At 46.9% G+C, this 27,487-nt stretch overlaps 1 protein-coding gene across 1 annotated transcript in view; it reads left to right on the top strand.

The window, feature by feature from the left end:
• The window catches only part of GRIK4 (glutamate ionotropic receptor kainate type subunit 4), a 379,418-nt gene that overhangs the window by 340,821 nt on the left and 11,110 nt on the right, over positions 1 to 27,487 (top strand). The window contains exons 14-18 of the mRNA XM_066259819.1: positions 7,814 to 7,923; positions 11,293 to 11,466; positions 14,857 to 15,022; positions 16,342 to 16,567; positions 20,604 to 20,732. Of these exons, the coding sequence (XP_066115916.1) occupies positions 7,814 to 7,923; positions 11,293 to 11,466; positions 14,857 to 15,022; positions 16,342 to 16,567; positions 20,604 to 20,732 (805 nt within the window). The remainder of the gene's footprint in view (positions 1 to 7,813; positions 7,924 to 11,292; positions 11,467 to 14,856; positions 15,023 to 16,341; positions 16,568 to 20,603; positions 20,733 to 27,487) is intronic.

Below are 27,487 nucleotides of genomic sequence, written 5' to 3'. Positions count from 1 at the left end.
AGATTCAGAAAACAACAATGAAAGATATTTTCGTAGATAGGTCTCAATTGAGAGTAAAGTAATCGGGACTGACAGGCACGTAGACGTCACGTATGTTTGCCCAGAGAAAGGCTGGGGTAGAGGAGGGCCCAGGCGGTGGCCCAAGCAGGGGTGCAGGCACGGTCAGCTCCTGTGCCCGCTCTGGACTCTGTGTCTTCCTCTGTCTGCCATTGGCTCTCAGCATGATGATGAAGACATGGCCAGCCCCGTCGTGAAAATGAACCCCAGTGTAAAAATGACAGATCTTTCTCAAATATAACTGGACATTTGTTCAACCTTCTTTGGGGTTTGTTTTTTCAATTACAATTTACATTCGATATTATTTTCTATTGTTTTCAGGTGTACAGCATCGTGACCAATTGTGTACTTCACAAAGTGTTTCCTTTGATATTTCAGGAACCCACCTGGCACCGTTCATAGTTACTACAGTGTCACTGACTGTGTTCCCTCTGCTGTCCTGACACCCGTCCCTGTTTGTAACTGCCAGTCAGTGCTTCCCAATCCCTTCACCTTCTCCTCCCCGCCCCCATCGCTCCTCCCAATGACAGCCATGTCTGTTCTCTGTATCTGTGAGTCTGTTTCTGTTTTTTGTTTGTCAGATTTGTCCTTTAGATTCTCGTGTTAAGTGAAATCATATGGTATTTGTCTGTCTCTGTCTTAAAAAATGATATACCTTAATATTGACGGTAGCTTGTGCCATGACTGATATAATCTTTTTTTTTATATATTTTTTTTAATATTAATATTTTTTTATTAAATTTAATGCAGTGACATTGATAAATCAGGGTACATATGTTGAGAGAAAATATCTCTAGATTATTTTGACATTTGATTGTGCTGTATACCCCTCCCGCAAAGTTAAATTGTCTTCTGTCACCTTCTATCTGGTTTTCTTTGTGCCCCTCCCCTCCCCTAACCCCTCTCTCCTTCTTCACTCCCTCCCCCCTCCCCCAACCCCCCCCCCCCCCCGCCCCTGTTGCCATCACATTCTTGTTCATGTCTCTGAGTCTCATTTTTATGTCCCTTCTATGTATGGATTCATCTCAGTTTTTTTTCTGATTTACTTATTTCACTCCGTATAATGTTGTCAAGGTCCATCCATGTTATTGTAAATGATCCGATGTCATCATTTCTTATGGCTGAGTAGTATTCCATAGTATATATGTACCAAAGTTTTTTAATCCACTCGTCCTCTGACGGACACGTGGGCTGTTTCCAGATCTTCGCTATTGTGAACAATGCTGCCACAAACATGCGGGTGCATTTCTCCTTTTCGAGCCGTTCTATGGTGTCCTTGGGGTATATTCCTAAAAGTGGGATAGCTGGGTCAAAAGGCGGTTCGATTTTCAGTTTTTTGAGGAATCTCCATACTGTTTTCCACAGTGGCTGCACCAGTCTGCATTCCCACCAGCAGTGCAGGAGGGTCCCCTTTTCTCCACATCCTCGCCAGCACTTACTCTGTGTTGTTTTGTTGATAAGCGCCATTCTGACTGGTGTAAGGTGATATCTCATTGTGGTTTTAATTTGCATTTCTCTAATGATTAGTGATGTTGAGCATTTTTTCATATGCCTATTGGCCATCTGTATGTCCTCTTTGGAGAAGTGTCTATTCATCTCTTTTGCCCATTTTTGGATTGGGTTGTTTGTCTTCCTGGTGTTGAGTTTTACAAGTTCTTTATAAATTTTGGTTATTAACCCCTTATCAGACGTATTGTCAAATATGTTCTCCCATTGTGTAATTTGTCTTTTTATTCTGTTCTTGTTGTCTTTAGCTGTGCAAAAGCTTTTTAGTTTGATATAGTCCCATTTGTTTATCCTGTCTTTTATTTCACTTCCCTGTGGAGATAAATCAGCAAATATATTGCTCCGAGAGATGTCGGAGAGCTTACTGCCTATGTTTTCTTCTAAGATGCTTATGGTTTCACGGCCTACATTCAAGTCTTTTATCCATTTTGAGTTTATTTTTGTGAGTGGTGTAAGCTGGTGATCTAGTTTCATTTTTTTGCAGGTAGCTGTCCAATTTTCCCAACACCATTTGTTAAAGAGGCTGTCTTTACTCCATTGTATTTCCTTACCTCCTTTGTCAAATATCAGTTGTCCATAGAACTGTGGGTTTATTTCTGGGTTCTCTGTTCTGTTCCATTGATCTATATGCCTGTTCTTATGCCAGTACCAGGCTGTTTTGAGTACAATGGCCTTGTAGTATAACTTGATATCAGGAAGTGTGATACCTCCCACTTTATTCTTCTTTTTTAAGATTGCTAAGGCTATTCGTGTCCTTTTTTGGTTCCATATAAATTTTTGGAATATGTGTTCTATATCTTTGAAGTATGTCATTGGTATTTTAATTGGTATTGCATTGAATTTATAAATTGCTTTGGGTAATATAGACATTTTAATGATGTTTATTCTTCCTAACCATGAGCACGGTATATGCTTCCACTTGTTAGTATCTTCCTTGATTTCTTTTATCAATGTTTTGTAATTTTCCGAGTACAAGTCTTTAGTCTCCTTGGTTAAGTTTACTCCTAGGTACTTTATTTTTTTGGTTGTAATTGTGAAGGGGATTGTTTCCTTAATTTCTCTTTCTGACTGTTCATTGTTGGTGTATAAAAATGCTTCTGATTTCTGAGTATTGATTTTATATCCTGCCACTTTGCTGAATTTATTTATCAGGTCCAGTAGTTTTTTGACTGAGACTTTAGGGTTTTCTATATACAATATCATATCATCTGCAAATAATGATAGTTTTACTTCTTCTTTTCCAACTTGAATGCCTTTTATTTCTTCTTCTTGTCTGATTGCTATGGCTAGGACTTCCAGGACTATGTTAAATAAGAGTGGTGAAAGGGGGCACCCCTGCCTTGTTCCTGATCTTAAGGGTATTGCTTTTAATTTTTGCCCATTGAGTATGATGTTGGCTGTGGGTTTCTCATAGATGGCTTTTATCATGTTGAGGTATGTTCCCTGTATTCCCACTTTGCTGAGAGTTTTGATCATGAATGGGTGCTGGATTTTATCAAATGCTTTTTCTGCATCTATTGAAATTATCATATGGTTTTTCTCCTTCTTTTTGTTTATGTGATGAATCACATTGATTGATTTACGAATATTGTACCAGCCTTGCCTCCCCAGAATAAATCCCACTTGATCATGGTGTATGATTTTTTCCATATATTGTTGGATCCGGTTTGCTAATATTTTGTTGAGGATTTTAGCATCTATATTCATCAGAGATATTGGCCTATAATTTTCTTTCTTTGTGTGGTCTTTGCCTGGTTTTGGAATCAGAATTATGCTTGCCTCATAAAAGGAGTTTGGAAGTCTTCCTTCCTCTTGAATTTTTTGAAATAGCTTGAGAAGGATAGGAGTTAGTTCTTCTTTGAATATTTGGTAGAATTCCGTTGTGAAGCCATCGGGCCCCGGACTTTTCTTTGTTGGGAGTTTTTTGATAACTGTTTCGATCTCCTTTGGTGTAATTTGTCTGTTTAAGTTTTCTGATTCTTCCAGATTGATTTTTGGAAGATTGTATGTTTCAAGGAATTTGTCCATTTCATCTAGGTTGTCTAGCTTTTTGGCATACAGTTCTTCATAGTATTTTCTTACAATATTTTGTATTTCTGTTGTGTCAGTTGTTATTTCTCCTCTCTCATTTCTAATTTTATTTATTTGAGTCCTCTCTCTCTTTTTCTTGGTGAGTCTACTTAAAGGTGCATCAATCTTGTTTACCTTTTCAAAGAACCAGCTCCTAGTTTCATTGATCCTCTGTATTGTTTCTTTAGCCTCTATGTCATTTATTTCTGCTCTGATCTTTATTATTTCCTTCCTTCTACTACATTTGGGCTTTACTTGCTGTTCTTTTTCTAATTCTTTTAGATGCAGGGTTAAGTTGTTTATTTGAGCTTTTTCTAGCTTCTGAAAGTGTGCCTGTAGTGCTATGAACTTCCCTCTCAGCACTGCTTTCGCTGTGTCCCATAAATTTTGAGTTGTTGTATGCTCATTGTCATTTGTTTCTAGGAATTTCTTTATTTCTTCTTTGATCTCATTCTTAATCCATTCATTATTTAACACCCTGCTATTTAGTTTCCATGTGTTTGAGAATTTTTGAGCTTTTCTGCTGTGATTCATTTCTAGTTTCATGCTGTTGTGATCGGAGAAAGTGCTTGATATGATTTCAGTCTTCTTAAATTTGTTGAGAGCACTTTTGTGCCCTAACATGTGGTCTATCCTAGAGAATGTACCATGAGCACTTGAAAAGAATGTATATTCTGCTGCTTTAGGGTGAAAGGTTCTGAAGATATCTGTTAAATCGAGTTGATCTAGTGTTTCCAATAAGTCTGCTGTTTCTTTGTTAATTTTCTTTCTTGAGGATCTATCTAGTGATGTTAGTGGGGTATTGAAATCCCCTACTATTATAGTATTGCTGTTGATCTCGCCCTTTAAATCCATCAAAGTCTGTTTTATGTATTTGGGTGCTCCTATATTAGGTGCATAGATATTTATAATAGTTATATCTTCCTGTTGGATTACTCCCTTTATCATTATGTAGTGGCCTTCTTTATCTCTTACTATATCCTTTGTTTTAAAGTCCAATTTGTCTGATATAAGTATTGCTACCCCAGCTTTTTTTTCATTTCCATTTGCATGAAACATTTTTTTCCATCCTTTTACCTTCAATCTGTGTGTGTCTTTTGTTCTAAGGTGTGTCTCTTGTAGACAACATATGTATGGGTCCTGTTTTCTTATCCACGCAGCTACCCTATGTCTTTTGATTGGATCATTTAATCCATTTACATTTAAGGTTATTATTGATATGTAGTTGTTTATTGCCATTTTCTTCTTTAAAGGTGTATTCCTTTTTCTTTTCTTTTTTTTCTGTATTCTTTTCCCACTTTATCTGTTTACACCAGGCCCCTTAATATTTCCTGCAGCATTGGTTTGGTTGTAATGAATTCCTTGAGTTGTTCTTTGTCTGGGAAGCTTTTTATTTCTCCTTCAATTTTAAACGATAGCCTTGCTGGATAAAGTAGTCTTGGTTGTAGGTTCTTATTCTGCATTACTTTGAATATTTCTTGCCATTCCCTTCTGGCCTCAAGTGTTTCTGTTGAGAAGTCAGATGTCATCCTTATGAGGGCTCCTTTGTAGGTGATAACTTTTTTTTCTCTTGCAGCTTTTAATATTTTCTCTTTATCGCTTAGCTTTGGTATTTTAATTATGATGTGTCTTGGTGTAGGTTTCTTTGGGTTTCTCTTTAATGGAGTCCTCTGTGCTTCTTGGATTTGTGAGAGTTTCTCTTGCATTAATTTAGGGAAGTTTTCAGCTATGATATGATTGAACAAAGTCTCTATCCCTTGTTCTTTTTCTTCTTCTTCAGGAACCCCTATGATGCGGATGTTATTTCTCTTCATGTTGTCACAGAGCTCTCTAAGAGTTTCCTCTGACTTTTTGAGTCTTTTTTCTCTTTTCTTCTCTGCTTTCATGCCTTCATTCCAGTTGTCTTCTAACTCGCTGATTCGATCCTCTGCTCTATCTATCCTGTTTTTAATTCCTTCCATTGTGGTCTTTATTTCTGATATTGTATTTGTCGTCTCCAACTGATTCTTTTTTATACTTGCTATTTCTTTATTTAGGTTTTCAAACTCCCCCTCCATTGTTGTTCTAAGATTCCTAAGCATCCTTACAATCATTATTTTGAACTCCGCATCTGGAAGTTTGATTATTTCCATATCACTCAGTTCATCTCTCGAAAGTGTCTCTTGTGGTTTCATTTGGATTGCACTCCTTTGTTTTCTCATCTTCTTCTTCTTCTTTTTTTTATTTGTAGAGTTGATTGAGTCTAGGCTTGGTGTTGTCTGCCTCCAGTTTTCAGTTGTGTTATTTTTAGGTCTTCGTGGGTTGGTATCAGCTATTATTTGTAATCCACTTTCGGATTTGGGCAGCTTTGAAGTCTTGATTTGTTTGTTTTCTTAACAGGTGATAGTCTTGTTAACTGATCTCAGCAGGGGGCTTCCTTGAAACTGTATCCTGGAATGCTGTGGGTGTAACCTGAGACGCTGAAGGTCTCTTCCTCCAACTAATCTCACTGGGGGCAGGGTTTTTTCTCTCAGCTTCAGTAGGGGGAGGTGTATCTCAGATCTCCATGGAGACCTGAGTTACTGCCCCTCCTCCCCACTTCTTGTTTTCAGCTGTGTCTTGTTGTGCTGATTGGAGCTGGATAGATGTCCGGAGATCTCTGATCCGGAAGCACTTCAGCTCTGTTTTGTGAAAGGTTCAGTCCCTCCCCCAGCTATGGCCGCCTCCAGCACGAATGAGTCAGCTTTTTTATTTTGTTTCTTGCATACCTTAGCCCCTCACAGTCTGTCCCTCTCCCTGTCTTTTCCACTTGGGAGATAAGCTGGTCTTTTCAACCCACCTTGCTCCCTGGTCACCAGGTAAGTGGCTGTGAGCAGTAGTTTCTGCTCTTTTTCCTCTGTGAAATCCTCTCTGGGCTCTCAGCCTCACCCCCCTCCTTCCCTTGACTGATATAATCTTGAACTTAGAAGTTTACCTGTTCATTGAACCTCTGATTTTCTTTCCTATCAATGGACTTCTTCGATTTCTGGAATCATAAAATAATATTATTTTTAATTTAGAACCAGTGGTTTCATAGTCAGTGGAAGCAGCCAGCCTGGTGTGAGACCACGGTAGCCGTGGGAACCGGAGGGAGCGGGCCCCGCCCAGAGCGAGCACCACCACTCGGCTCCGGCCAGTTAAGAGTACAGGCCCAGTGTTACCAGATGGATGCATTTAAAACAAACAAAAAAGCCAGACATCTGGATTTTTAAATGAAATTTTCCGATCCTTTCGTGTTGGCAACTAATCAAAATGAGGAACCACTGCAGGGTAAACAAACAAGTTGTTTGCAGGCTGCACGTGGTCTGTCGGCCACGAGTATGTCCCCTTTGGTCTGGTCCAGCTCCGGCCAGGCTGGAGAGGGCTGTGGACAGGCCCAGGACCTCACAGCCAAAGACTGGCGGCGGATTACTGGACTCCAGCCTCCACACTCCCTCTCACTGTCCTGAGGTCCCTGCCGGCTCCAGCCTTTGACTCCATGCCTCGGGCCAAGCACCTCCTGGGGCTGGGGACAAACCCTGTCTTCCCCACAGCACCACAGTCCCAGCCCTGGGCTTCGTGCCGGAAACCAGGCCTGTGAGTCCCAGCTCTTTCCGTCCTAGCTGGGCGATCTAGCTAATCTCTTGACAATCCTGGTCTCTGGCGTCCTCTCTAAAAAATGAAAACAATAATCAGTACCTCACAGCATGGGTTTGAGGCTCACAGGGGACCGCCCTGCGAAGGGAAAACCAAGGACGCCTGCAGTACGGCATCCTCACTAGAATGGCATGAGTGTCCGAGGGGGTGCTGCCGTCCTGCTCCAGCGGCGCCGACCCGACAGCTCGGAGCCGCTGCTGGGCCCACGCGCTGCCGCTGGAGGACACGGAGCAGTAGGCAAGGGGCGCTGCGGGCTGTCCTTGCTCAAAGCCAGCTTCACCCCAGGAGGGGAGTGGCCTGGGCTGCTCTTTCGTTCCATCTGCTGAGATTGGGGCTGGGAGGTGTTTCGGAGCAGCTCCTCTACACTTTCACTGCCAGTGTCGTTCAAACCAGTCGGCCAGAACGCAGGACAGGTGCCAACTGGGGCCAGAGCAGCGCTCACCGCCCCACTGTCCTCCCCTGCCTCGTCCGAGAGCCACTCTGACTGAACATGTACAGTGAATCTTGTTTTTGTCTCCATTTCCAGGGACGCAAACCCGGCTATTTCTCCTTCCTGGACCCATTTTCTCCGGGCGTCTGGCTCTTCATGCTTCTTGCCTACCTGGCCGTCAGTTGCATCCTCTTCCTAGTGGCTCGGTACACTCTTCTCCCCGTCCCTTTCCTCACACTGCCACCTTGTGTCCACCTCTGGGAACTGGCTGCGAGGGGTGGGGAGAGGGAGCCGGTCTCAGTGCCAAACTAGAGGGAGGGGCGGAGAGTCAGAACCTGAACCACTCTCTGCCCAGTTGTTGACCTCGCACGATCCATGTACACACACACTCCCTGCCGTGCACAATGCCAGCAGGTGAGCTTGTCCGAATTTGTTTATGCACCCCTCCCGCTTCCCCTCCCCCCCCCCCCCAGTCTCCAGCCTCCTGCTTATATAGGAGCATTGGGAGAAAGGAGGGGAGGAGGCGGAAGGGCAAGAAGATTACTCTGAGTAAGCACTATGCATCCAACCGCTCTGGCATCCGTCTTTGCCAGGCTCTGCCGCAGAGTGCTGAATGGTAAGAAACAGGAATGGGGGACCAGAGGCCAAGGTGGCAGGGCCTGGCCCTTCCCCAGCCAGAGCTGCTGGTGAAAACACAGCTGCCTTGTTGAATGGAAACCATGATGGGGGCAGACAGCAGGAAGGCAGGATGGAGAGAGGCGTTTGCAAGTTGTGTTAAGACAAATGGTCCAGATCAAGGAATGGGAAGAATAAGCCCTCACCCCTCTCCCCAGATGCCCAAGACTCCCCCTGGGCCTAAAGGAGAACTCAAGGAGCCTCCCATGGCTGAGGCCACCCTGGGATGTGCACAGAGAGGGCTGTTCTGTCCTGGGCTAAGGGCCATTGGGCCAGCCTGGCTTCAGGAGACAACTTACTATCCAGAAGCGGAACAGGTGTCGTGGCTCATCAGCCACAGCCTCGGATTCCTGCTCCTTGCGAAGGGCTCAGCTCAGCATGCTGGGGGACTGGAGGGCTGAATGCAGGGTTAGAGACCTGCTCAGAATGGCAGCTCGACTCTGTTCCAGCTGTCTCGTCAGCAGCCTCCTGGTCTGGGGCCACAGTGACATGGCCAGATGACTATGTAGTGTATGCTCCTTCTCTGTGGGGGGAGGTTTCCCTGAGAGCAGATCTCTTCCTTGGCCCCAGGGGAGTGTGTGCTTTCTCCAGTTAGAAAACAGGGCCCCAAGGGACACAGGGTGCCTAACCCTGGAGCAGTTCCCAGTCTGCCCGCAGGGTGTTGTGTCACCCAGTCTGGGCTTCTTCCAGTGGAGAGTAAAGCCCCGTTCAGGAAGTCATCTGGGCCTAACAGAGAAAGACCTTATATACAACCTGGTGGTCTTCAAAGACTGCTATGTGTGCTGTCCAGATGCCACCCATCCCTGGGGCCTGCAGTCATCGCCACTGTGTCTATTGTCAGTGACAACAGGCAAGTGGTGTGGGAACAGGCCTGCTGTCTGACACCTCCCCTCTCCAGGTGACTGCGCTGTCTGCTCCTTTCAGAAAGTGCCCACCGGAAGCCGGCTTTGCTGCTCCTGAATTTACTGTTGCCCCTTCGATTGACCCCTCCCTGTATCTAGCATACCCACACGCCTGCTTCGCATGCCCACCAGAGCCTGAACTTCTCAACCAGCCCCAGGGGCTGAACCACCCCTCTTTCTTCCCCCCTACACATGCACACACCACCCCTAGGATCCAAAATTAACAAGAAAATTAACTAAAAAAGTATTCAAGATCTGATCATATAGCCCATGCACACGTGTGTGTATGCACACATATTTTACATATATTATTGTATATTGCATATCAAATATATATAATAATGTATGCATAATATCTGAGCCAAGGATGACCTGACCTTAGTAGTGGTTTTCAAACAGGCTCCACGAAGAGGCTGGGCAGTCAGCTCTGGGCCTCTCCAGCCGTCCTCATTCTGGCCAGCTCCACTTTTATCTCTTATATATTGTACTTCTGGGGAAGCTTTTAGAAGGAAAAAAAGTACTTGATAACTGCTGATCTCAGGCAGCTATTCCCAAGCCAGCAGATTCCAGAGTCACTCAGGGAATGTTTGAACATTTGGATTTCCAGGTCTAATCTTCTCAGAGTCTCTAAGGGATGGGCCTGGGAATCTGAACGTGGGAAGCTTGCTGCAGAGGAAGGGCCCACAGGTTTGGGATCCACCAAGGGTGAATGCAGGCCAGCTCCACAGGCTACCAGGGGAAGGGGCCGTCCAGGACAGGGGGCCAGTGATGACACGCTGGCAGCCAATCCAGAAACAATCAGCAGTGATGGGAAGGGGGCCAGCGCTGTAAGACACCCAGTGAAGATTAGGCTGAATGAAGGCACGGGAGGTGGGTAAGATAACACCCTGTGAACACGCAGCCCCGCCCTGCCGGCACACACCCCTCTGCAGTTCTCTCATGGAAGCTGGAGGCTTTCCCCCCCAACATCCCCGCCCCCCCAAGCTGGAAGGCTTTACATGGCAGACAGGCTGGGGCTGTTGAACAGAGGGAATGTGTCTGTCTGCAGGAAGAAAGGGGATTCTAGACATCAGAGGTGTTATTCAGGAAGGCCAGCAGGAGGCTGAGAAGTACAGTGGCAGGGGGTGCTGCTCACTTCCCAGGAGACAGAGAGCTCAGAGGGGCCTTTCTCAACCCTGTGTGCTCATTGTATTCACCTGGGGAGTCCTAAAAATACTGATGCCCAGGTTCTACCTGGATAAATTAAACCAGAACCTCTGGGAGCAGGATTATAATCATTGGCAGCTTTTATAATTTCTCAGGTGAGTCCAAAACACAGGCAGGACAGAGAACCATGGCCCGAGGGACCGTCCAGGCCAGTTTCTCAAAATGTGGCCCTTGGATCAGTGGTATCAACATCACCTAGGAACTTGCAGATTCTCAAGCCTCAGCCAGACTTACTGAATCAGACATTTTGAGGGTGGGGCCTGACAGTCTATGTTTTAACCAGTCTTCTTGGTGATGCTGATGTTGGTTAATGTTTGAGAATCACTGCTATAGGCTGAGAGTTTTCAGACTGGCTCCGTGGGCCCTAGGATTCCTCTGTGACTACCTAAAGGGACTGGGGTGTCAGGACAATCAACTTCCCAGCCTCCCACCTGCTGCGCACTCCCAGCTTCCAGCCATGGGGCTCCGTTTGCATCTGTTGTGTACATTAGAGTTCCACATCAGAACTTATTCTGAAAAGGTAAAAAAAAAATGTTTCTACGATTGAAGAGGAACGGTTCAAAAACTGCCATCATAGTCTAACCTCCTCATTTTTTGGTTGGAAAACTGCAAGTCCAGCAAGAGGAAGTGGCTCGCCCAAGCCCACAAGGCCAGTGACTGTGTACAGACATGAGGCTAGAAAGTAGAAAGGAGAGCCCCCACACCACCCCACCCCACTGCCAGCTCTTCCTGGCACACTTTCTTCCACGCCCACCCTCCACGGCACTGCTAGCTGTTCTTTCTCTCCCACAGGTTGACCCCTTATGAGTGGTACAGCCCCCACTCGTGTGCCCAGGGCCAGTGCAACCTCCTGGTGAACCAGTATTCCCTTGGCAACAGTCTCTGGTTTCCGGTCGGGGGCTTCATGCAGCAGGGCTCCACCATCGCGCCTCGAGCCTTATCTACTCGCTGTGTCAGTGGCGTCTGGTAAGATCCGGGCAGTGAAGGGGCAAAGCCAGATGGGGCAGGGACACACAGGGGGTCCTCGGACAAGCCCTGATGTGGTTGTACACTGCAGCTTCCAGTGGGCAGGACCCTCAGCTCCCCTGTAGGAGAGCCTGTCCCTCTGCCTCTCAGTAACGACCAGCTGGGAGCCAACCTGCATTCTGCCAGCTCAGAAGGTCTGGGGTTCCTGGGTGGGCCGCTTTGTGCCATCTTATCCCCTTCCCCTTTCTGTGCCTTAGAGATCTGCCTGCAGCTGGGGTGGGGGTGGGGGCGAGGCAGGAAAGGAGATGGAATGAGAAAGCAGCCTTAGAGGCCCACAGCAAAGCAGTTCTGACTTTCAGACCTGAAAGTGGCCCGAGGTTGAGTGCATGGGCCGGCAAAGGCATATGCAGATATATGCAAATATGAGCCTGTGGCAGGAAGTCCCTGCAGGAGGAATCCAAGCCCAGCTGCCACATCACACCCCCTCTACCAGCTTTCTTTCCCTCTCCACCTGGCCCTGGGGGCTTGCCAGACCTATCCTCCCCAGCAGAGGTGGGAGAACGTGAATTCTCAGCCACTCAGAGTTAGACAGGACCTTGGGGAGCAAGTTGACAGCAGGCAGTCCAACCTCGGGTCTGCAGGCAGTCGGCCAGCCTCCACCTGAAACTGCCTTCTCCTCCTGCCTTATCCAGGGCAGAAAGAACACGGTCAGATGATTCCCGGTGCGGCAGAGCTCTTCTGAGAACTTGAAAGTGCTGCCTAAATGTATAGACTAATAATTGCTATTAGACCATTATAGGAGGAAATGAAATATGGATATACCTAGAAAGGCAAGTCTGCAGTGTACAAATTTCTCATTTTCACTTCAAAGCCCCCTTGTGGGTTTGGCTGTCACAACGGATAGACCTTGCTTCTCGCTTCCCTTCCAGTCTGTGTAAGACCAAGGAAAGGAGAAAGTGGTGTTCCTACTGTGGGACACCTGAGCTGGGGACCGCGGGTCATCTGAACAGTCATCGGTGGGGGTGTGAAAATACAGCCAGGACGGTGGCCCCTTTGCAGCAGGGCTTTCTGTTTCCCCTGATTACTGATAAATACACTAGGATTTGCATCATGTGGACAAAGTGCTCACCTAGTATCACATCACAGCCAGAAACCCAGTAGATCGACATGGAGAACTGGGCTTTACGTTGCCTGGAAGAAGGAATGGTCCCAGCAGGGACAGTCCCAGAGTGCCCTAGGGATTCAGAGAATCTGGGCAAAGCCGTGGAGACAAGCAGAACTCAGTGGGAGATTTGGATCTCTTTTTACCCTGGGTTTTTCCTGAGCAGCACTGCCTGCCTGATCCAGCAGCAGCTCCCCACCGCAGAGAGCTGCTCTGCCCTGCAGGTGCTCTGCCCTGCACAATGCATGCTGTAAACAGCTGGCCCGTGGCTCAGCAGCTCTGCTCCAGAGCCCCAACCCTGAGCCATGCTAACCCTTGGTCTCTTGGAGTTCTTGGTTATTATATCAGGGCTTCGGTTCAGTCAGCTCCCTGGAGGAGTGAGAGGTCAGGAGACAGCCATCATAACCAACCTTCGCTTCCTTGCCCAGAGCAAGTGACAGAAAATACCACGGTGTTGACAAGGATGCCAATTTTACAACTGATAATGCTCCTTTCAGACAGGGCCAGGCTTCCCGAGCCCTTCAGAGAACACGGGCATGATCTGCTTTCTCAGCAGAGGCCATAGGCTTGCACTGAGCTACTTACAGTCTCCGACCCCTTCCCTTGTGGCCTGTGGTATGAACAGCCACATGGCGCCCTAGGCTGGAGCAGAATGTGGCCCTGAGGGCTGAGGGGGCCCCCTAGCCAACTCTGAGGTGATAATCACACCCAGGGCTCCTTGACCTACAGCACCAATCAATGTCGCCTAGCAGTTTCAGAATGGTCACCTTCACCGGGGGTCACTCACACCCACCCCCAGACTCCTCTGGGGCATGGTCATGGGAAACAACTTCCTACAGAGTGTAAAAGCTCAGACAGGAACAGAGAAAGCAGAGCTTGAGTAGAGAAGGTCTGGCTTTACAGACCACAAATAGGGAAGATGGCCAAATGACTCTCACCCCATATTCAAGATGAGGCTCTGTCTGTACACGGCCTCTTTATATCTCACATTCATCTAGTTGTTCACAGATTAGCGGTTATCATGGGCATGTCTTGTTCGATCTCACAAACCTCAGAGACAAGCAGAGCAGGCATCGCCACCCCTGTTTGTGAGACATGCACACAAGTTCGGGGGACATGCGCGGCCTCCCCCCACGATCTCACCACTGGAACGGGAGAAAGACGCAGTGAAAACCAGATTTCCTTGCTGGTAGCCTGGCACCAGTATCTGGTGGTCTGGCATATCAGTGCACCCGTCTAGTTGTTGGGTGACTCTGCAGGGGCCCCGGACAGGGTGGTAAAGAGGGCAGCCCAGCTTCCTGCTCCGGCCAATCTACCTGCATGCTGCCAGCGCTGCACCCTGTGGCAAACCCTGTGCCTTTGCTGGCGGTGTCTTCAGAACGCCTAAAGCCTCATTAATTCAGACTCCACTAATTCAGTATGTGTGATTGTGCTCTAAACAAATGGATTGGGTGCAGATCCATACCGCGTGTTTAAACTACTTCAGTGAACAAATTGGTTTTAAGGGCTTTAGCATGTATGCTGCCTGAGTTGCAAAATTACTCTAATTTTAAATGAGTTCGATCTATCCAATGAAACAACCTTCTGTTTTGAAATAGCCTGAGCATTGTAAGAGTGTTTTCTACTTCCAGCTTCTGGGTGGTTCAGAAGTGCCTGTCAACAGCCTTAAAGAATTTCTGCTCTAAACAATTTGTGGAACTGGTTTTAATATAGGAATGTATCCCGTGTGTTCCTTGCAAGTTACTACTTTGCTTCTCTGAGCCTCCGCTTCCTCTTCTGTTGCCTCTCTGGGTTGTAAGGAGCCCGTGGGGTCGTGCTGGTGGCTCATGGCAGGTGCTCGGTGCATGGCTCATCCAAAGGTCAGCTGTGTCATGAGGAGACAGCTGCCACTCTGAACAGAGTCCCAGAGCTTACACCCTTCGCTCATTCTCTAGTTCATTTCTTGGCCTCCGAAGCTGTCTTATCTGCATGGACACAGCTCTATTGAGTAACAACCCCAAAATCACCTCCTTTGGGAAATAAGGGGAAAAAAGAAAACCTGTCTTCTCTAGGCAGCCTTCCCAAAGGCTGTTCATGGGAATTTCGTCATTTCTCTTCCCCCACTAAGCAGAGAGCTGCTTTCGAAGCGGGACACCTGGCCTCCCCTAAGTTGCAGCAGGACGGGGGTGGGGGCTAGGACTCCCGGGAGTGCTCCTGGTAATGATGACTTCTGGTCATTTCCGCCATAGGTGGGCATTCACGCTGATCATCATCTCATCCTACACGGCCAACCTGGCGGCCTTCCTGACGGTGCAGCGCATGGACGTGCCCATCGAGTCCGTGGACGACCTGGCGGACCAGACCACCATTGAGTACGGCACGATTCACGGAGGCTCCAGCATGACCTTCTTCCAAGTAAACCGTTTGTTTACTCGCCAACAGTGGGAATTGGGCAGAGCAAAGTTGAGCTGTCTGTCCACTGGAGATAAAAACATCTCTCTTCATCCCATGATCTTTTCTGAACATCTCGTTTGGAGGTTCACACAGGGTTCATTTTTCCACAAAATACCCCTGGAACAAGGTCCCCAAAGCACTTTGGGTTAATGTCAGCCTGTCCCAAAGCATTGAACATGGACAATGAGTGGTAGTTAAGATGATTTTAGGGACTATCTGGCAGAACTATTTTTTAGTTGCAATAGTTTTATATTTATTTTAGTGTGTATTAGAAAAAAAATATATGCCATGAATCTAATCTGTGCTGTTATTTATGCTACTGTATAAAATGAGGCTAAAGTAGGTAGTTAACATTTTTTTCTTAGTTAAATGTCATAGGTAATGCTTAGACAAAGCAAGGTCAGAATAAGGTGTGAATGACTCAAGTGTAAGAAGCACTAGATTAAAGGAACTGGTTTTATTGATCTCAGACTAGATCAGGACACTAATGGCTTCTTTGAAGTTCCCTAGCAAGGCTCAGGAGCAGGCCCTGCCATGGTGGTGTGCTAACCGGCAGGCGAAGGGACTCATCACCCAGACTGGCAGAGCCGGACCAGACAGAGAAGTAGTTCTCACATGCTTCAGGGTCTCTAGGGAAGTAGATTTCCCCTGGCGTTAATAGGTGCCCAGCCGACCAAGTTCATTTTCACATGCAGCAAGTTCAAGACCTTCGGTGTTCTGTTTGCCATCCAAGTCTCAGTGCCCGTTGACAGAGGGACCAGTGATGACACCACACAAACACAGGATTTGGATAGACCCCCTCCCAGAATTCTCCCAGTCTTGTTACTATTTGTTATTTGTGACTGATGATTAGTTGTGGGTTGGCAGAGCAGAGCTGGCACTGTCCCGGCAGGTGACATCTCTTTAGAAGTCCTGAGTGAGCCCGAGTTCACTGCCCCCAGCCTGAAAGACAATGACTGAACAGGGCCCTGGCCATGGAGGACTGCTCTAGGGAGATAAGGCTAAATCAGCCATCAGACTGTCAGAGAGGTCACAGCGCCTTAGGACCTTGTGTCTTCTTTGTCCTCTGGGAAAGGTACCAAAGGCACACAACTGCCTCCTCCTGCCAGTGGCACTTGAAAGATATGAGGGAAAGCAAAAAAGTTTTTAAACTATGTATAATCAAGGGGCTGAGTAGCAGAAGGGCCAGAATTTTAAGGTCCACATGGATTCCCTCCCCTTTTAAACTAACATCGTCCTTTTTCTTTCCCCGACCTTTCTTCCTTGCGTTCTTTCCCCAGAATTCCCGCTACCAGACCTACCAGCGCATGTGGAATTACATGTATTCCAAGCAGCCGAGCGTGTTTGTGAAGAGCACGGAGGAGGGCATCGCCCGGGTGTTGAATTCCAACTACGCTTTCCTCCTGGAGTCCACCATGAATGAGTACTATCGGCAGCGAAACTGCAACCTCACTCAGATTGGGGGCCTGCTGGACACCAAGGGCTATGGGATTGGCATGCCAGTCGGTATGCAGGAGAGGAACAGCCTCCGTGGGTAGCTTCCTCCAGGCAGAGTCAGAGTAGCTAGAACCACTGAATGCAGCATTGAACTCAACAACCCCTGTTTCTAAGAACCAGTTTAACAGGGACTGTAGGTGGGCATTGTTGAGATTTTTAAATAGAGCAAACTGACATCCTTCCACTAATCAATGATCACTTTCCCACCCTTAATTATTAAAGGGCTAATTGATTTGTTATTAGCTGATGAATTGCTGACGGACATGTTGATGTCCTTGGTGGGTTCTTGAAGCCTTTTGTTTTCCCCTCTCCTGCTTCCTGCCCTTTGGCCATTTCTTTGCCGATTACAGGCAGTGGAAAGGATAAGGAAAAGATGGTATCACTCTTAGGAATGAATTTTGCTCTTCATGTCCCTGGTGAAAGTTTTACTGCAAAAGAAGACTGACATGTTTAGATGAGATAGATGGCTTTCAGGTCATTTGTGGGTTTCACTGATGCACCTGTTCTGAGTCGGCGGACGAGGGAATGGGAGGCGGGTAAGGCTCTGGCCTTCAGCTTGCTGACTGTGTGCCATCTGGTTTGGTATAAGAGGGTAGAGATGCTTGGCTTCCAGAAGGTTACCCCAGCTGTGCTTTCTAAAGGATATTTGTGGTTTGGGCTTTCCTCTGCTTATAGTACCTCTCCCAGAAGGTGAGGGGGAGCACTCTTACTGCTTGTTGGCATTTTGGAGGGGATCTGAAATGCTCCCCAGGTGATTTGGACATAAACTCTTCTCCACACACCACTGAGAGCCACATTGCATAGGGCTGACATCATCCAAGGCTATCTTTGTACAAGGTAGCAGGGGAAGAAGCAGGAATTGAGGCCATCAGAAATTGACATATAGTATGTGCATCTTTGCTGTTACCTTACACATCCCTTCTTTACCCAGCTCAGAACTCTGTAAATTATTAGCTTCACTTAGACCTGTGAAGTCTGAAAAGCCTAAGTTTGAAGTCAGGCAGCCCTGGACTGCACCCTGGTTCCTGGCTGTGGGACCTTGTTTAGGTTATTTAACCTCTCTGAGTCTCTGTTACCTTATTTGTAAAATTAGGTTTCTGATACTTACTTTATAGGATTATTGTGAGGGTTAAAGCTAATAATCTAGCCAGGTGCCTTACCATAGTGTCTCATACTTAGTCTGTTTTGGGAACATTGGTGCCTCTCCATCTTTTCCATAGTTCCCTATGTCATTTGATAAAAACAGATACTGTCTTAAAGACTGATCAGAAACCAAGCCAGCGAACACAGATAATAATGTGTTTCATCCTTGAACTCTAACTTCTGACACTAGCAGTGCTGTAAGTACAGGAATCGCTCAAGTTACTCACAAACCCATAGACCCTCCACTAACCATCATATTTTATTGAGGCCCATTAATATTACAGATTATAGGCCCCTTGGAGAAATTTATTGGCTGACATTTTGTTTCAAGATCGTGGAGTGAACCACAAAAGGAACTTAAGGTGCACCTTGATAATACTCTCGCAATAAAACAAATTCAACTCAAATGTCAAATGCTTCAAAAGTTATCGTGGCACAAACCGATAGAGAGTTGACATAAGGCAGACTGAGTCTGGAAATGGTCATCAATAACCAAGGAAACAGGGAGAGGAATGTATTCGTTCTGTATCTGACATGATGCTATTTTCACATGTGCTGTGCTGTCTGTGTAATCTTCCCACCTGAGAGGCAGACACGGTCCCTCCCCTTCTAGGGGATAGAACTGAGATTCAGAGCTGATGGAGTTACATGCCCAAGGTCGCAGAACAAGTAGAGAAGCAAGCTGGGCTCGAGCCTAGGATACTTGTCTCCAAATTTAGTACTTCGCTCACCAGACCATGCCAGTGGGTCCTACTAGCTGGAAAGGAGAGGATAGGCAGGCAGGTGAGCTGTGGGCTAGTCTGGGTTCTCAGATCAGGCTGGAAGAGCATTATACATCCACTGTGTGATGGATTCAGGCCCAGCTGAGGTTGTGTCCAGGAAAGACCAGCATGTGTGTCATTCTTAAGCTGGAGGGAAAGGCCCTAGTATAGAATAAGCAATGTGATTGGACCCAAGAGAAATACTAGAAACAGAACTTGGAGTGCCATGGAGAATTCATCAGGTGGATTAGAAGCTAAGTAGGCAAACAGAGAGCAAGCGAATAATCCTTTCATGGGAACCCTGGTGTGCTGTTGAGGTTTGGTTGAAAATGCCTTAAAAACTGCTTGAAATGCCTTTGCTGGGCTGGACAGTTGTCTTTAAACCTGGAATGCTCATTGGTCTCCCACTTGACACCACTGTTAGATCAAGTAGCTGTTCCCTGCAGGTGTGGATTAAGTAGCTGCTGTTCGTGAGGTGGTATGAATGTGCTCCTGGATCCATTACATGGGCACCCTTGGTGCTGCGGGCTTGGGGAGTGCATGCTGTCACAAACTGTTACGTATAGTAGGGAAGGCTCTATTTGTAGAGTCATGAGCTGTCAGAGTCCAAAGAGATCTGAGAGCTGATCTAGTTCCTTGCCCGTCAAAGTGCAGCTGCAGCCATCACCTTGGAGTTTTTCCATTTTGTTTTGTTTTTATGTGAGAGGCAGGGAGGCAGAGACAGACTCCTGCATTTGGCCCAACTGGGATCCACCTGGCAAGCCCCTACCAAGCGATGCTCTGCCCTGCTGGGCCTTAACTCTGTTGCTCAGCAACCGACCTATTTTAGTGCCTGAGGAGGAGGCCATGGAGCCATCCTCAGCACCTGGGGCCAACTTTGCTTGAACCATTTGAGCCATGGCTGTGGGAAGGGAAGAGAAGGGGGTAGAGGGGGGGGTAGAAGCAGATGGTTACTTCTCCTGTGTGCCCTGACTGGGAATCGAACCCAGGACTTCCGCATGCCAGGCTGTTGCTCTCCACTGAGCCAACTGGCCAGGGACACCTTGGAGTGTAATAGAAATGCAGACCCACTGAATCAGGGTCAGCAGGTCAACAAGATATAATTCCTATTGAAGTATGAGAGCACTAATCTACTGTTCCAACCTTCTGCCTGGACTGTTCACCATAGCCTTTCTCCCTGGGATATCTGTCTACATCCGGCCTTCACAGAGCTTGGGCGAGAAAAAGGCTGCTTAGTTGATTCCAGCCTCTTGGCAGTTTTTTCTTAATGATATCAGACCTCAGCCTGTGCTGGGGCATTGAGCTTCCCCCGGTTTCATGTAAGCCTGTTTCTGTGATTACACCTAAATTCCAGAATCAAAGCTCCTTGACCCTGTTCCAGAGAATTCTAAAACAGAATTGCACTGAACAGAAGCCTTCTCTCTGCGGAGGGAGAGAGGAGCAGTGTGAACAGGGTGATGGACGAGCGAGCGGCTGGGTTCTGGGGCACTCGGCGGGCAGGTGTGAAGGCTGGGGACAGCTGGGAACCGGTTCTCCGCACAGATGGAGAAGGGGAGCCTCCGCCGCTCTCTTGGGTGGCACTCTCTCTTTGGTGGCTGCTCTGGGTAAAAAAAAAAAGAAAAAAGAAAAAAGAAAAAAATGTCAGGTGTAATATAGAGAGAGTTATAAATGCCTGAGAAATTAATTTAAATAAAGGAGAACACAGACAAATGCTCAGCTGAGAGCTCCTCGTCCTGGAGGCAGATGGGGAGCTTTGCAACCAGCTTCCTGCCTATCAGTTAACCTGGATAGAAAGTGGTGGCATCTTGGTGGGGAGGGAGAGTGCCACCACTACCTAGAAAGCTGTCACTTGACCCACACCGGGGTCTTGGCCAGGGGACCTGCTGGCCAGCGCGGAGAGGAGAGTAGAAATGCCTGCGTGCCCTGCGTGAAGCCAGAGCCCCATTTCTGCACAAAAGTCCTCAGACACAGCACGGGAGAGAGCAGGGGCCCGGGAAGCCAATCGCCTGTCACTTTATCCCCCTCCCCCAAGGTTAAGTGGGCAGATTGGCCAGGAGGTTTCCCTGGAAAGGGAGCAGAGTGATGCATGCCTAAGAGGGCGCTCAAATCCTGTGTTCTGGGCTCTTCTGTGACCCCTACAGGCTCGGTTTTCCGGGACGAGTTTGACCTGGCCATTCTCCAGCTGCAGGAGAACAACCGCCTGGAAATTCTGAAGCGGAAATGGTGGGAAGGGGGTAAGTGCCCCAAGGAGGAAGACCACAGAGCCAAAGGTAAGGATGCTCAGGCCCTTCCCTCCTGCCCTGGATGACCAGTGCAGCCTGTCTGGTGTATGAACCCCAGCAGATGACTTCTCAGGCACGTTGAGAACACGTCCTGGAAGGAAGCCAGGGCAGGCTGGGACTGGCTGTGGGTCAGTCTCATCTCAGGGTTTGACATATTGCAGGTATCCGGGGGCCACCTGGCTCGCACATGCTAGACACCCCACCTCCACCATGCCTCCCGAACCCGCCACCTCTCACCCCAGCACCTCCGTTTCCACCCTGGCTCTGCCCCATCCCCTCTGAACTGGACGGTTGAAATAGCCTGTTCTCCTTTTCCCAGTCTTGCTCCTCAACGATGTAGTCTTCACCAGGAGCGATTGTTTTGAAGATGTGAACAAGACTGCAGCATTCGTCTGCACAAACCTTCCAGAATTAAATTGAAGCTTTCTGTAGCCTCACATCCCTATCTGACCCGCTTCTCTCTCAACTTTCCCGGTTTCTTTCTGTCCGCAAGCCACCCAGGCTGCTGCCACCTCCGAGTCTGCACACTTGACTCCTCCTCCTGGCCTCCCCAAGGCAACTCCCTCTGAGAGGTCTCCACCCCCACCCCCACCCTGTGAAGCTCTCCCCATCACCTGGACCTTGCTTTATTTCTGTCCAGACTTCATCGCTATCTGATGTTATATTTCCCATTTATTGGTTGATTCCCACCTCCTCTACTACAATGTCAGTTTTCATGAGGGCAGAATCTGCCTTCTTCACAGGGCTGTCCATAGGGTCTGGCATGTGGGTGTTTTATTGAAAGAAAGGAAGGAAGGAGGGGAAGGGAAAAGAAGGGAAGGAAAGGGGAGGGAAGGGAAGGGAAGAAAAGAAGGAAAGAAAAAGAGTGAATGTTAAATTAGGCTGAATAGAAAGCAGATACTGACTAACATGTGTATTAAGGATCCCTGAGCACCCTGGATTTTTTTAGGGCAGACACATATCCTGGTTTTCCCAGAATAGTCCCAGGTCACACCTGTTATAGATCGGTTAATTCCTGTTGGTTATTCTTAGAACACTTTTCGTTCTCAAAATGGCCTAGTTCAAATATAAATCATATAGCTCGCCCTCGTAATCTACTGCAACCGTGCCAAAATATGTAACAAATTCGCCTATCCATTCTCTCTGCATGGAAGGCCATGGAGGAGTGAAGTGAATAATAACGCCACGCCACGTGTTGCCTCTGCTCAGCAGGAAACGTAGTGAATGAGTGACTGTGTTTCTCAGTATCTCTAGCCTGCAAGGGGAGATCTCAAGAAGGGGGACCTATGTGGGCGAGCCCTTTGTCATTTAGGGAAAATGCTGCCCCTCCCATCACAGGAACCTAGTGAGGCCACACACGTCTGGGCTTTCCACTCCCCATAGGTCAAGTGAGGAGGACTCTAACTCTGCGAAAAAAATAAATGGGAGAGGCACAGAGAAAAGTGTCAGGAAACTTTTGTGGGCTGGATAACATGAATTATGTGTTGATGATGCCCAAAACCTGAGTAGGTAGGGAGGATAATGCCAGTGATAAGCTTGGCCAGAGGTGAGAGTATAGGATTGACCATGTCCTATTGTATAGTTTGATTTGTTACAGGATACATATCTGTGATCACTAAACTAATAATATTGAATCATGGTTATCATAGCAATGTACTGGATTTAACACTTTACATGGAATTCTTTTATAATCTTACTTTGTTAGTACATTCTTTTTTTTTTTTTTAAGTGAGAGGCAGGGAGATGGAAAGACAGACTCCCTGCATGTGCCCTCACCAGGATCCACCCAGCAACTCCCATCTGGAGCTCATGTTCTTCCCATCTGGGGCCACTGCTCTGTTGCTGGGCAACTGATCTATTTTAGCACCTGAGGTGAGGCCATGGAGCTGTCCTCAGCACCCGGGGCCAACTTGCTCATTCGTGTGGTGGCTGCAGGGGGCGGGGGGGAAGGGTGGAGAAGCAGATAGTTGCTTCTCCTGTGTGCCCTGACCAGGAATCGAATCTGGGACTTCCACATGCCAGGCCGACACTCTACCACTGAGCTCTATTTTATGACTAGTCAGACTAATATCAGTAAATTAGTAATTTAGCAAATTTATTTCCGGTTACACTTTTACACCCCTGTACACCTGTTTGTTTTGCTGACAACCACCAGGATGCTTCTATTTCCTGAGGAAGTTTTGATAGGATTCAAGATCTTGGGCACTGGGTCAAATACTCTACTTCATAGATGATCTTGTGACATATACTATGGAAGGTCACTGAGCCTTAGCTTCTTGCTTTCTTGCTGTGAAAAATAGAGGTAATAATAGTAATGCCACCTTCCAGGGCTGTTGTAAAGATGGGATGACTTAAATTATGTTAAACACTCAGCACAGTTCCTGCCACAAAGGAAATGAGTACTAATTTTATTCTAAAACCTCAGCCTAAAGGAGCATTAAAACACAATGCGTGCTGTGAATAGTATTCACAGGCCACAGGTGTGCCTGTCCCTCCATGCTCCTTAAGGCTAGATGGCTCTTCTAAAGTCAACACTTAGGACATTCATTTTGTGTCTGTTGGTATCTGTCTCTCATGGACTATGAGAAACGCAAGGGCAGGACTGCATCTTATTTATTTTCATATCCCAGAGACCAGAATATCATCTGTCATCAGTGTTTGATGAAGGGATAAACAGTGAATGATGAATGAATGAATGAATGAATGAGCAAACCTCTCAAGGACCTCCAGCCTGGTACCATGCCCGCCCTCATCCTAGGTGTTTCTTCCCAAACAGGAACACTGACACTCCAGGTATTGGCAGTGAAAGCATCCACATAGTCCCTGTTGTGTCCATCAGACACCATCAACCACTGTGTGTCAGGCACTATGCTAGGCTCTGAGATGACAAAAAGGCGTAAAATGTGGCCCTACTCTCAAGAGGTTTAGCACCTGGAAAGAGGCACAAATAGTCTATATAATGGCTGTACTGTGGGACCATTTTAATGAAGAAAGTGTAATGAAGCCTAGAAGTAGCGGTTAATTCTGAGCAAAGGTCAAGGAATGCTTTACAGAGACATCTGGTCTGGACCTTGGAGCATTCGTTAAGAGAGTCACTGTTTTAGGAGGATGTGGAGCCCAGTTGTTATGCTCAGAATGAGGTTGGAGCTAAGAAGGCATTGAAAACTTGGTATAGGCATTTGGACTTCAAACCAGACTTTCTGGGATGTCCCAGACTTTTCCATAGAATAGTGGTTCTCAACCTGTGGGTCGCGACCCCAGCAGGGTCGCCTAAAGCCATCGGAAAATACATAATGCATATCAGGTATTTACATTCCGAATCATAACTGTAGCAAAATTACAGTTATGAAGTAGCCACCAAAATTATTTTTTGGTTTGGGGTCACCGCAACATGAGGAACTGTATTGCGGGGTCACAGCATTAGAAAGGTTGAGAACCACTGCCATAGAAGGACTTAACAACAGAGGAAACTGAATGTGTGCTCTTGGGATCCAGGGACATAGAACGTCTAAAGCAGCCCACCATGCTTGGAATTTTCTTAAAGCATTGTTTTGTCCTAAAAACATATGTGACTTTTCCATCTGACAACACAGTCAAAGCATGATTATTTAATGTAAATATATTTTCCTACCTAAACTTGAAGTAAAATCAGCATTCCAGGAAAGTACCCCATAAACACCCCAGAGCTTTGCTTGTGCTTTGGTGTATTAATACATGCTGGGCCGTGTCTAACGGCCTGGGCTGCAGACACCACAGGTTCTGGGATGAGATGTGGCATGGTGGAAGCAGGTCCTGGGGGTGGAATTCTGACCTCTCAGTGGTATTCATGGTCTCAGGAGATAGTCATTGCCTCAGGAAGACCACAGTCAAATTGGTTTTCGGTTCCAAAAGAAGCTCTAACAATTCATAGCAGAAAAAAAATGTTCTTAGAAGTCAAGGTGTTTGATTTGCTAGAATAGGATTCTGGAATGCAAAAGGCTAGTACCTGAAGGAAGCTTGGCATAAATTGACACTAGAAGTTAGAGAATGGAAAAAGAACAGAAGAGCCAGGCCTCCTCATCCGCAGCCCAGATACTGAAAGGATGCTGGTCTGGGCAGGGAACTTCTGAGCAGGAAAGGATGTGATTAAATGTGGCAGGTCCTTGAGAAGGAGCCTTGTGTCCTGCCAGGAGGTGAAGAGAGGCAGATACGACTCCTAAGTTAGCTGGGGCTTCCAAGAGATAAAGAATTCAGGAGTTCGGCTAGTCCCAGAAACAGGTGCCGTGCGACAGTGAACTGAAGGCATGAAAGATGCTACAAGGGGACCCAGGGCCGAGAGAGCCCCGTGACAGCTCTGTGCCTTCCTGGGCTCTAGACAAGAATATTGGAACTCTAAGTGAACCCAGCATTAGGACCTGATACCTAACCCCACCCCCTGCCGTTGAATAGAATCTCCTTTCCAGTATTCGACCTGAGAAACATCTTGGGGTAGAGGGGGAACGGCGTAGACACTATTTATCTGAACTTAAAATGGCAACGATTGAGAAGTCTCTATCGTGTTGGCGATCAAGTGAAAATGGGAATTTGAGGCAGAAATTAGGTACATTTATAGAAAAATTGTTACCATTTTTGTAAAGGGGGTAGGCTTTGGAAATTCTTCTCCATTCCACAGAGTTTTTAAAAGACTGGTGTGACGGCAGAGTTCAGGATGGAAGGGGGAGGGGTCAGACAAAGATCAGGCTGGGGGCAGGGAGGAGGCTTCTCTCCTCTCCTCACTTGGGCACCGAATGTTCTCTGGCGTGGAGAAGAGGACTGAGCTGATGATGAAAGGGAACGTAAACAGTGGAAGTCATCCTGTTCAGGTTCCGGCGCTTCGGAAGCTGCTAGGGGGTTCCCTCAGTCAGCCAGTGTTCACTTGCTTCTCTGCAGTTGTTCTTTGGAAACGAGGGTGAGCTGTATTAAGAAATAGTGATGTCCAAGAGGGAGGTGTCTGGGAGCTGTTGTGCGAATCACCATGAGAACCAGGACTTTGCTCTCATCTCAGCCACGGGCAGCTAGTGTCAGTTTAATGCAATGGCCTCATTTCCGCCATGGCTGAAGCCCAAACAAACATTACTAAGAGGCTGAAAGGTTTCCTGGCCAGGCAAAAGTCCATATGACCTCCTCCAAGCCAAGCAAAAGCAGTAGCCTGGAACATGAGGCGCCATTGCTTTGTCAATTAGCCATCACACTTCAAGAATCTAATTCCCTGCTCAGGAGACCCCTGCTGTGCCCAAAACACAGGACCAGCACGTCCCAGACAGTCTCTTCCCCAAGATCTTTAAATGGTAACCAGGAATGTAGCCACAGGGACATTTTTCTCCTTGTGACTCAAGTTGAACACAGGGAAGTCTTGTTAAAAGGCTTTCTAAAGCAGATCCCAGGCGATCCTTCCCTTTGTGATTCAAGGCAGCTTTCACAGGTGTCTAAAGGAAGGCGGAAAGTATAAAACGGACAGAGAGAGATGGAGGTGCAGGGTTTCAGAGGCCTGGAACTGAGAGTGGTGGGCTCTAGGTGCCTGGTTTTAATTAGAAAGTCCCAGGTTATGTGTGGAGCCTAACAGAGTCCTTTTCTACATTGTTATCCTATTAAAATGCAAGAAATTTCAAAGAAAGATTTGGGTATTGCTATCCACCTCTAGCCCAATATTACAGCTCAAACATTGTTGCCAAACAGCAGAGAAGAATCCTAATGCTGGTAGGATGCCACCAGTCCGTCTTCTGGCCAGGTCTCACTTGGCTCCGGTGAGAACCACATTATCCATTTGCTTTGTCTCTCCTTATTTCTTTCTCTGTCTATATAGCTCAAGGACCACTAGCTTCATGCACAGCTGAAAAATGAAATGGCAAATTATGTAGAAGACTGGAGAATTACAAAAAACAAAACAAACAAACAAAAAAACTAGGCTTCATTCCAAGCTGTTTCATTTTCTTCTGCCTCTTCTTTTCCAAAACACTTATTTTGTTTATTTTTGCACTCAACTCCTATAAAAAGAAATATCGCGAGCCACTCACAGATGCCAGCGTCCTAATTCAAGGGGATTGGATTGCTGAAGGCTTGCAGAACAATTGCAAGACAACAAGGTAGTAGGTGAATTCCAAGGGAACTAAATACCTTTATCTCGAAGAACACAAGCTCTCCATCGATTTAATTCAAAGGGACATAAATACAGCATCAGGCTGTGAAAATCAGGGTCCTCTTTCAAGGATGGAAAAGAAGCCGGTGACATTGACTCACAAAATCCTTAGAGAGCAGGAAGTTTGGGAATGGATGTGTAAGACATTTAGAGAGAGTGGGGCAAATAGAGGTGGGCGGGAGGAGAATTCTGGAGATGTTTTCCTCTCTTCTCAGGTAGCTCAGCCTGATTATCATGGTTTTCTGGTTTCTCTGGACACAGCCAAGACTGGAAACACTAATATGGGAGTTTAGATAGTGTCTCAGAGGGATGCTTGCAGAGGAAGCTTCTCCCTGATCAAGTCAAATTTGTTGCCAAGAGACGGGGAAACTCAAGGAGGGGTGGGTACCAGAAAGCAGGATAAGAAATAGAGGCAAATGGTAGCCCTGTGTGTGGACATCAGAGGAGGTCAGCAATTATAAAGACTGCAGCCCAACTTTGGCTGGAACCTGAGCCAAGATTAAGTCAATAAATCATTGATTCAAACATTCGCTGTAATGTCAAGGAGAGAAGGGGATTTTATGAGTGGAACTAATAGCCTGTCCACAGG

This window comes from Saccopteryx bilineata, chromosome 2 (genome assembly GCF_036850765.1).
Source record: "Saccopteryx bilineata isolate mSacBil1 chromosome 2, mSacBil1_pri_phased_curated, whole genome shotgun sequence".
NCBI lineage: Eukaryota > Metazoa > Chordata > Mammalia > Chiroptera > Emballonuridae > Saccopteryx > Saccopteryx bilineata.
Note: the sequence above shows the minus strand (reverse complement) of the source record. Positions and strands in the feature narration are given on the sequence as shown.